The sequence below is a fragment of the Triticum aestivum genome, chromosome 7B, assembly GCF_018294505.1.
Source record: "Triticum aestivum cultivar Chinese Spring chromosome 7B, IWGSC CS RefSeq v2.1, whole genome shotgun sequence".
NCBI lineage: Eukaryota > Viridiplantae > Streptophyta > Magnoliopsida > Poales > Poaceae > Triticum > Triticum aestivum.
The window spans coordinates 349,507,686-349,517,675 of record NC_057813.1 but is presented as its reverse complement, the minus strand read 5'-3'; the positions used below and the strand labels follow the sequence as shown (position 1 = coordinate 349,517,675).

Genomic DNA, 9,990 nt, shown 5'->3' with positions numbered 1-9,990 from the left:
GCACATTTTTCCATGACATATTTGGGCTCTGCATTAAATCATACCTATTTGCATTTGGGCATTTAAATGCTATAAAATATTTTAAATGCTCAAATAATCATAAACTAAAATTTTACTATTGGATATATTCCAAACAATAGTCATGGGCAGTTTCATGATTTTTGGGATTGATCTAGTATATTTAGTAAAGCCACAAAGTTACAGAAAAAGAGAAAACGTGTAATAAAAGAGAAAGAGAGAGAACTTACCTGGCGCCCCAACCAACCCACCACCGTAGCAGCCCAGCTAGGCAAAGCCAGCCCAGCCCACCAGGGGCTCCTTTTCGTCTTCCTCCTCTTGCCAGAGCAGGCACGCTGCTGCCTGTCGCCCGCGTGCCGTGCCTGGCAACCTCCTGCTTGCCACCGAGGCGCCCCAGTGCGTCTGGAGACGCACCGCAACCCCCTCTGCCTCTCCCCTCGCTCTCTGCTCTCTCCCTCGACCTCTAGCCCCTCTCCCGAGCACACCTGAGCGCCACCGTCGCCACCGCTCGCTGTAGCCACGCCCATAGGCCCTCCCTTCACTACTAGGAAAACGGCTATAGATGAAATGGACACTAATGGCGCACCACATGTGTGGTGCGCCATTAGTATATAGCAATGGCGCACCACATACAAGTGCGCCATTAGTAATATACTAGTTGACCCGTTGCGCAAATGGCGCAGAGACCTGCTGAAGACACGTCGTCGATGAAAATAGTTTCATGCTGCAAGAACCTTCAATTAAATCATGTTATTTTTTAAACATGTTTATTACGTTGTTAAATAATAGTCTGGAAAAAAAAACTTTGCATAATATGAATATGTTCAGTTTGAAAATATGGCCACTATGATGAGAGAGTAAAGTTGGCATGGTTGTATTTTTTTAGCAAATTTGAAAACATGGTTATCATGATCAGAAACCTGGCCGGGCATCTTTTTCCTGCAAAAAAAGAGGGAAAAGATAAGAAACCTAAGAAAAAAACATGTCTTTGTTGTGCATATACGGAGATATAGGGATCAAGAGGTATTAGGATAGCCCATATGTTATTTAGCCCAGCCCACGTAGAGGGATGCTTGTGGCCCGTGAGGAGCTGAATATGAAGCGGCAGGGGGCGGATCTAGCGGAGACTGTCTATCCCCTTCCTTTCTTTCTCGGTTCCTCAGCTGGATGACAGAGGCGTTTCCTCAACCGCCGACCTGTGCGATTTCTCATCTGTTGCGCCAAATGGCGCAGAGACCCGCTAAAGCCATGTTGTCGATGAAAATAGTTGCATTTTGCAAGGACTTCAGTACTCGTTGTAGAAAGCCCATATATTAAACCATACTCTTTTGAAAATGTCTATCACATTGTGAAATCCAAGTTTGAAAAAAAATGTATAGCCGTTGCACCAAAAATTTATATTTGTATAACATTGCCCATTGCGCTAAACGGCACCGAGTCCCATTTAAAACCATGTACTTGCTAAAAATATTTGCATTTTTTTCAGTAACTGTTTGAGCAAATACATACGGTAAGAACTTAGTAAAAGTTTAATTGATTGTTTGTTTAAGCTCACATAAATGCAAGATGGCAACAACAAAGCACAATTGTATCATGTGCAACAGCAGCCAAAATTAGTTAGCTAATAAATTGTTTGAAGGGAACCAACCATTTCAGAGTAGTTTATTCCACATCTCATTCTCCTCGAAAATGAGCCCAAGCGGCCATCAACAAAAATACAATTGTTTTGATACAACAACGGTAAGAGAAATGAGTAACCATCAAAGAAACAAAATGTTTAAATTAGTTTTTTCAAACCATGGAGGAGATTTGCATGTGAACTTTATAGAAGAAGGCCAACGTCAAGGAACAACATGTTGACATACTCATCCTGCTCTCCATTCTTGTCATCAGTCCCGGTAATCAGCTCCTGACCAACACCTTCAGCAACAACCACGACAATGCCCCTTCTTCTTTATCCTTGCATATACAGGAACTCAATCAGGTCTCCCTTCCCTTGAACATGGAAATCAATCTCAAGCAGCAGCCACTGCTCAGAGTGGCATGAAGAGTAATGTGGCCGGTGCTCCTGCTCATTAGTATGACAAGACCGGTGCCATTCACAGCTCAACTTCCACATGTGCCGCGTTGATTGCTTGTTCACTACACTCGACAACGCAGTTTAACATATGAAACTAAGCAACTAATCTACAAAAAAGCGTCTAATTGGCTACTTGGCATCCAACCATAAAAAAGTAAACTCACGAGCGAGAAAAAGAACAACATAGGCTTCATGGATCATGTCTTTGCTGCTCCTCATGCATCATCTCCATTGGATAGTTTTTTTTCTGAACCACTGTATGAGGGACCTGGAAGAAAGCAAGACAAAAATATAACTCAGTAAATGAAGATTGCATTTTCCAGTATATTGAGAGCCAAGGCTTGAGGCGGCAACTAATATGTACAAAATGAAAGAAGCTATCAAAAGTGACCCAAAAAAGGAGAAGGGAAGAAGATTGACAACTGAAAACAAACACTAAGATTTGTAATTTTTTACCTCAAATTGAAATAGTAGGCTAGCTCAGATTCAAATATTATTAGCTCCACAATACTCCTATGTGCAACATCTGGATAAATAACCCATAGGATAATCAAGAACAAGTTGGTTTGTCGTGTAAGAAGCATCACCAAGGTTACTAACGCCATTATGACTCCAGCTTCAGGAACGCGTAGTTTTTTGTAGAGAATAGTATGAGAAACAAATGAGATGTTTGATTTGCTGAGAATAAAGAACATCATATGCAATGTCCATAGTAAAATGATGTTGTAACTGGCTATCAGTAGATTATTACACAACACCCGTTGCGCCAAATGGTGCAGAGGCACCCTAAAGCCATGCCCGCGATGAAAAAAAAGTCATTTTTTAAGCCCCTCTAATAGGAAACATGATGGATCGCTGTGTGCAATGATATGAATATACACTTTTTAACTTAATAGTATAGTCTTATTTAAAACAAAATATATGTCTGGGCAAGCATGCATGTAATAAATGAAATATCCTTTAGCCCATGCTCCCTCACCGGTGCTCGGTGTTACATAGGGGGGAAGTGGAAGGATCCAGGAGTGGATCAAGGCGCCATCGACCTATATGACCTCTCCAACGGTGAAGTGGAAGAAGAAGGATCGAGCTGCCACCAACCACGATGTCGCACTTGACCTTGCCGGCACCGGTGACCCTCTCTCGTCTGTTGCTGCGCCTCTAGGGGACCCGTTGCTCCAAATGGCGTAGAGACCCGCTAGATCCATGTGCACATTGAAAAGAAAATCTATAATTTAGTTGGTTTAATTATGGGCAAGCACATATAGTAACAAATTTATATATAAAAAGAATGGCAAGATCTATGTTGTTTCCGTTCCTAGGGGTCTATCCAGAATCATACAATCCATGTGATCAGTGTTGTTTTTGTCATCTTCCAAATATCGATATCTTATATTATCATCATTCAATTTCAATCCACTAAAATAATGATAGCTAGTTTTGTTGTAAAATCTGCCATATGATCCTATAACGTAATAGTCAGAGTTAGTTTTGAAATAGTGATACAACATAGAATAAGTGTAATGGTATATCTGTGTAGAAGTGTCAGACAAAATACCTGTTTGAAATACTCCATAAAATTAAATGTCCACAGACAACAAGATGCCCTATATGATTACAAAACTTAAATATATTCAACAATTATTTCTACAAATTTTTATAGATACTTATATAAAAATATTTTAAAATCATCAACTGATCATGACTGTAACCAGCCTCGATGATAAAAGACCCGTTGTGGGCAAGTACATATGATAGTAAACATAATCTCCTTTAGTCAAAAAACGGTGTCTTAGTTTGTACAATGAGATATATATACACAAATTCTAATTTGGTGGTGTAAAGTACCATTCAAAACCTCTAGCAGATTTACACGTCAACACAGTATTGTGACTTGATCACTCTATGTTTATTGATAATCTACGTTATTTTAGGTTTCCACCACTGCTGAGCATGAGGGGAGCTCGCATGGATGATCCTGTGAACATTAGCTCTGACGAAAGTGTGGACAGTAGCTCTGCTGAAGCCTCGGACACGAGCTCTGATGAACATGTGGACACCAGCTATGGTGAAGACGCGGACACCTGCTCTGATGAAGGTATTTTCAGCAATGCTAAACTTCAGTTACGCGCAGGAAGATAAATGTATCTACAACCACAAACAATGCACTTGCAGAAGAAACGGAGAGCAAACCTTGAGGAGCAGAAACGAGCCGCGGGTCTAGGAACAGAGCAGTTCGTCTAACCTGCAAAACCGTAAGAACACAGGGACAACAATGCAAGGCACAACAATGCAGACATAAAGTGCATCTATCTATTAACGCATTAAAACATGTCTGAATGGTCATCCAATACATACAAAACAACAGGACGACATCACAATAATATTTTTAATCTAAGAGAATAATACTAAAGAAATGAATGGAAAGAGAACAAAGCTATAAAGCTTTTATTAATTGATGAGTAGCCTGGTTCTCTTCCCAGTAATAAATACGCACAAACTGAGGAAGATGGCCACCAATCAATCTGACATGTTGTGATTTCTGCCAATCTAAGAGACACAGCCAGCCAATGTATTTTTATCTCCACTACTCCAATCTGATTGTAAGCTAATCTAGTGGAAAGAATAGAAAATAAATCATGCCAACATCATCATTAGCACACAAGCACACACACCCATGGTATATGCAGACAGCTAAACCATACACAAAAGTAGGCCTAGAACCAGAAAATACACCCACCAAATTATACCAAGCAAAAAAAGCACATACTATCAATTACAGAGGCAGCAGCATATGCAAAACTCAGGACTCATAAGAAATGGAAAGAAAGAAGCTAAGGAGTAGTGCATTACCAGAAGGAAGAAGCACAGCCAGGACAACAATGAGCAAACGACAACCTGAGGAAAAAATTGGCCGGATAACTACGTGGCAGAGTAGGCTATAGATAATGAAGAAGCTGTGAACTGATAGTAAATTCCTAATATAGTGTTCCAAACGAACTTCAGACAACAAAATTTACTTTCTAAAAAGAAGAAACAAATTGACCTATTCTAGGCTAAACAAAAAAGGAAGATCATGACACTTCTATATAGAATTTGGTGGCTCACTTTTGCTAATTTTTTGCATTTCTCAGGTTAGAAAAGGTATTAGTTCACTTTGCAAAAACTGTACCGGTGTAGAAGTTCTTCTGTTTATTGCTGCAATTCAGTGCATATTACATTACAGAAGAAAAAACAAAACAAGTGATGATATGTCCGATGAAGAAAAAAGAACATAAGTTCACTGATTTTGGGAGTTGTCGCTCATGAACTAACACCAAAAAACGAACAGGGAGGCATACCACTAAGCATGCTATTGGTCTCGGAGCATCCACCAACCCCTATTGTTGCCGCCCGCCACCTGTCTGCCTTGTCGCGGCCCTCTACACAAGGAAAACAGATCATAGTTGCACACACAATAACATTTGGAGAAAGAACCTTGTATGGTGAGTATTTCCATACAGTAAACATTTTCTCAACAAAGAGGGACATCTTTCTCCCAACACAGATTAAAAAGCAAAAACAGGCAAATTAATTTTCTGAATACAAACCCACCAAGGTAAAAAAATCAAAATGAGGCACCCAGTAGAGCGGACAGGCGCCCAGTTGTTGCATGCTCGGGAGTGCTGGGATCCAGACCAAGGCGGCGAACAGGAGGGACACACTGATGACGAGGTCATAGACCACATAGGAGAAGGACTTGATCACCGAGCACTGGAAGCAGTGAGGAGGGATTGCCTCCTTGATCTGGGCTAGCGTGAATGTCGGCTTGTCCGTCGGCGCATGCTGGAAGATCTCACTAGCGCCAGCGCGACCGAGCAGCTCCTGCTTCTCCCGCTCCTCCATCATTCTGTCACCGGCACCCATGATGTCGCTGACAACAACAAAAAGCACTGGTAATCAGACACTGTGGATGAAGGTATATATAGTACTCCCTCCGTCCGGAAATACTTGTTATCAAAATGAATAAAAGGATATGTATCTAGACGTATATTAGTTCTAGATACATTCCTTTTTTTCAATTTTGATGACAAGTATTTTCGGATGGAGGGAGTATATCATTCAAGAACGTATATATATTCTACGTTGTGTGTGTATCTGTTTGTCAAATGAGGCTGAGCTAAACTTCAGTTCATGTTCACTCAAATTTTAGACCCAGTAAAAAAACGACAGGTTGGCTGGACCAGCTTTAATTCATGACAACACATGTCATTCAGTAAGCTGTACTTGGATAGTTAACTGATTGCCAAGCTAAGTAGAAAGAACTGAAACTGTAATTCAAGACTTTTGATTTGAAATTCGCCCAAAAATACAACTGATTCAACGCTGTAGGTCATGTGTCACCAATGTAAAGAAGAGCTTGCAATCCGAGCCAATATAAAAGACATGCATCGTCCATAATGTTGCAAAACAAAAATCCTGAATTGGCTGGAAAATTCAGACTAAAAAGATCGACAAGTACAGAGAAAGGATTGATTTTGACAAGAAAAACTACTACTACAAGCTGCAAGAAAAACTAGTACTGCAATTTAATAATTGCACTGTAAAAAGAGCTTATGTTTCACAGAAAAACTACTGCTACAATATGTAGATCTTTAGCAATGCTACCACCTCCAATGCATACATTTTATGCTTCCACAAATACCAGGGAAGCCATTTGATGCACCCATCTGCAGAAGCCTTGTAGCGTCCGCTTCATTTGGTACAAGGAGATATCTCTCTTCAAAGATCTTAATGACAACCTTCACAAATTTCTTCAAAACTTTTATGCCCATACTCTCTGCAACTGCAATCTACGCTTATCAAATTTCTTGAGCATTTAAATTTAAAGTAGCAAAAAAGCAAAACACACCCTAAATCATCACGCATAAACTGGTTTGAATTATGGATGTGCCAAATAAGAGGTTTAGCTAAACACATTACTACAACATAGTAGTTCTGAAATTATTACACATGGAGTAAGCATGCTAACCTCTCTCCATCCTACATTAGTGCAGACATTTACCAACATATATGTGGGAAAGACATGTGCCTAAAAGAGGGCAGATTCAAAAGTGGAACTTGTACGACATAGTAAGCAGTAAACACATAAACAAAGCAAGCATTTAAGCACACTTATTCACACCTTGCCTAATTCAGTGTTATACCAGTTTTCACGAAAGCATTCTAACTGACTCAATGACCCTATACACTGCATCTATCATTAAGTAGAGGAGAAGATCGTAAAGAAACAAAATAAAGGCATTCACCTGCATCATATCCCGCCTTGTGTTGCTATGAATATGAAAACCTCCAATAATTAAAGAATTCATAGTTCTGATATTAAATTCGCTAGTTCTTGTCTGTCCCCATATGCATCGCCTTCTATACACATCGAAGGTTCCTCTGGTAGTCATCATGGTAAAAGGGTTGAGCAAGCATTGGAATAAATTTCTCATGTAGTAAGACCTTGAACTGCAAAGCAGCAGTAATCAACGGCTCGAGCAAGCACCAGATCATCTTGACAACTTTACATGCAGCCACACCTTGCAACAAAGAGAATACAAACATTAAAAACAAGAGAACAAGTTATGAAGAAAACCTCACAAGGCTACCAATAACGGAGTCCTAATATGATCATTCAGTTACTATCATCTTATATATGAAAATGAGATATTATGACACAGTGGCAGGAGCAAGTGGTAGTGGATCAAGCTTTCTAGTTCAGGCACTTACATTGCAATAATCTGACTTCCTCCTTTTAATTGTGATTGAACATACTTAATTAAGGGAGTGTCTGTTCTAAAACCAATGAACAAGCCTGAATAGGAATGGTTCCAGTAGACTTGATAACTCATTCAGGCCTAACTGACCTTGAAGCGCTGCTCCCTGGAGCCATGATCACCACACCAAGAACTCGCGGGAGACATGGAGGAGCACGTCACAACAATGCCCTTGCAGATAACTCACGATACCTTCACGCCAACGCCTCCAACCTGCAGATGAGGCTTTTCTGATTAGGAACTGTATGGTAAAGAAACAAAATTTATCTGTTCTAACTGAGTCTCAAAAGTGATCAAATTGAAACATATTCAAAATCCATAAAAAAGTAACAAAAACTGGAACATGTCCAAAAACTATATAGCTCTAATAAAAGGATGCCTTTAACCACAATAGCCAAGAAAGTAAACAAATTCTTGTGGATTAACTTGGTGACTTAGACAAAGATGAGATCTGGAAACAATAGTGGAATAAAGTGGTCATTCTCACAATGTTCATGGAACTGAAACCACCATGAGTACCATTGTTGAAATTACGACAAATCCCATTATTCCAAAGTAGAGTCAGTGCAGTTCTTGTTAGCAAAAGTTTAATAGGTCTAAATAATCATTAATATAACACACCATATGTTGAGTGAAATCTGTCTTTTGGGTTGAGCAATTAAATAACTACAAAGATCTTGCAAAATCACAACATAACAAGAATCTGAAGCTTTGTTGAGTCCTTTTTTCCTGTAAACATAAAGCTTGATGCCAGTAACCTTACCAACGCCCAATCATAAATCGAATGGTGATTTCCTTCTCCTTTTACATTTTTGACATTGCCAACTCAGTTATCCCAAAAAGTTCCTAAGCCTTGAGGCACCCATGGCTTCCTTCCATCTTCACCGGCTGGTACTGGACAAAGGGAGTCCATCCCCCTATAGCTAGCCTACAGACCGTCCCTGCTCCTGAAGAGTAAGAATTAGCAGCAGGAAGAACAGACTAAAAAATAGGGTCAGATATGGGAAGAGTCATTTCACCTTAGCGTGGAAGGCAAAAATTCATGGAAAGAGGAATGCAGCGGTGAGAAGCACTTGGGAGGTCAGTGGCGAGAAGGCCATGGCGGCATCGTTGACGCAGGACAGCGGTGGCATGGGTAAAGGAGGAGCCAGCGCCCCGACCATCCGTGGCGTCCCCTGCATCGACCTCCTCCCCTCTGCTCTAGCGATGACCAGCCCCAGTGCGGGCTATGCTGCTCTGGCGACCCCAAACTCCTTCTGGCCTCACGCATCCTCACCCCCTCGTCCAACCCCCTCCTCTGCGCCCCCCGGGGAGCCCCTCTGCATGTATCCAAGGCTTCCCCTCGCGGCACGGCCCCGCGTCATAGACAAAGAAGCCGTCGGCGCCCTGAAACCGAACCCCCCAGATCGGGGCCCGGAGTAGCCGCTCCCGCTTATGTCGTCTCGCGCCCGAGCGCTGCCGCTTTGCTACTCCACGCCGCCATCGGAGCATCTCCGCCGCCGCTGCTCCTCTCGCGCTGCGGCCGACGCAGAGATCAGGAAGGAGGAGTTAGCTAGAAGAGAGAGGAGGAGACGAGTGGGTGTGGCGGTGGCAGGGATCCAGGAAGGAGGAGGGAGGAGGAAGAGAGGAATGGGGTGTGGCGGCTGTGAGAGGGGGGAGGGAGGAGTGCGTGGCTGTGGATTGGGAGCTAGGGTTGGTGCGGTCCTGCCCAATGGACTCCTCGCTCCAACCCCAGGCAGGCCACGGGACGCGCGACGCGGGGCGCGCGAGGAGATGCTCACCCGGTCAAAAATGACCCGCTGCTGACCCGGCCACTGCAAGCATGAGACGAGCCCACTTGTCATTGGGCAGTAAAATGACTGCAAGGTGAAAAATGATTTAACTGCATGTGAAGATCCAACGGTGTAACTGAGTTGGAGGGGCAGATCAAACGGCCAACGAGGCCCCAATCGGGAGAGCCTTCTGGAGGTGAGTTGGCTAGCCTCATTATTGTTTTAAATTACTAATGGCGCACACTACTAGGAAAAGGGCTATAGATGGGATGGACACTAATGGCGCACTGTACATGTGGTGCGCCATTACTAAATACTAATG

General features: G+C 42.2%; 1 protein-coding gene and 1 long non-coding RNA gene across 3 annotated transcripts; both read right to left on the bottom strand.

The window, feature by feature from the left end:
- Positions 1-1,668: 1,668 nt before the first annotated feature.
- On the bottom strand, positions 1,669-3,067 carry LOC123161752 (uncharacterized). Its single transcript, XR_006480856.1, has 3 exons — positions 2,555-3,067; positions 2,263-2,366; positions 1,669-2,160 (listed from the first exon to the last, which is right to left on the bottom strand). It is a non-coding gene; the product is annotated as an uncharacterized lncRNA (long non-coding RNA).
- A 700-nt stretch (positions 3,068-3,767) lies between these two features.
- Positions 3,768-4,993, bottom strand: LOC123161751 (uncharacterized; the record flags this gene model as incomplete). 2 transcript variants are annotated; one of them, XM_044579551.1, is given in 3 exon segments in its annotated part: positions 3,768-4,184; positions 4,289-4,340; positions 4,949-4,993. In XM_044579551.1, coding segments are annotated over 3 exon segments (123 nt in total), but the record flags the coding sequence as incomplete, so codon positions are not given.
- Between the last annotated feature and the right edge of the window lie 4,997 nt (positions 4,994-9,990).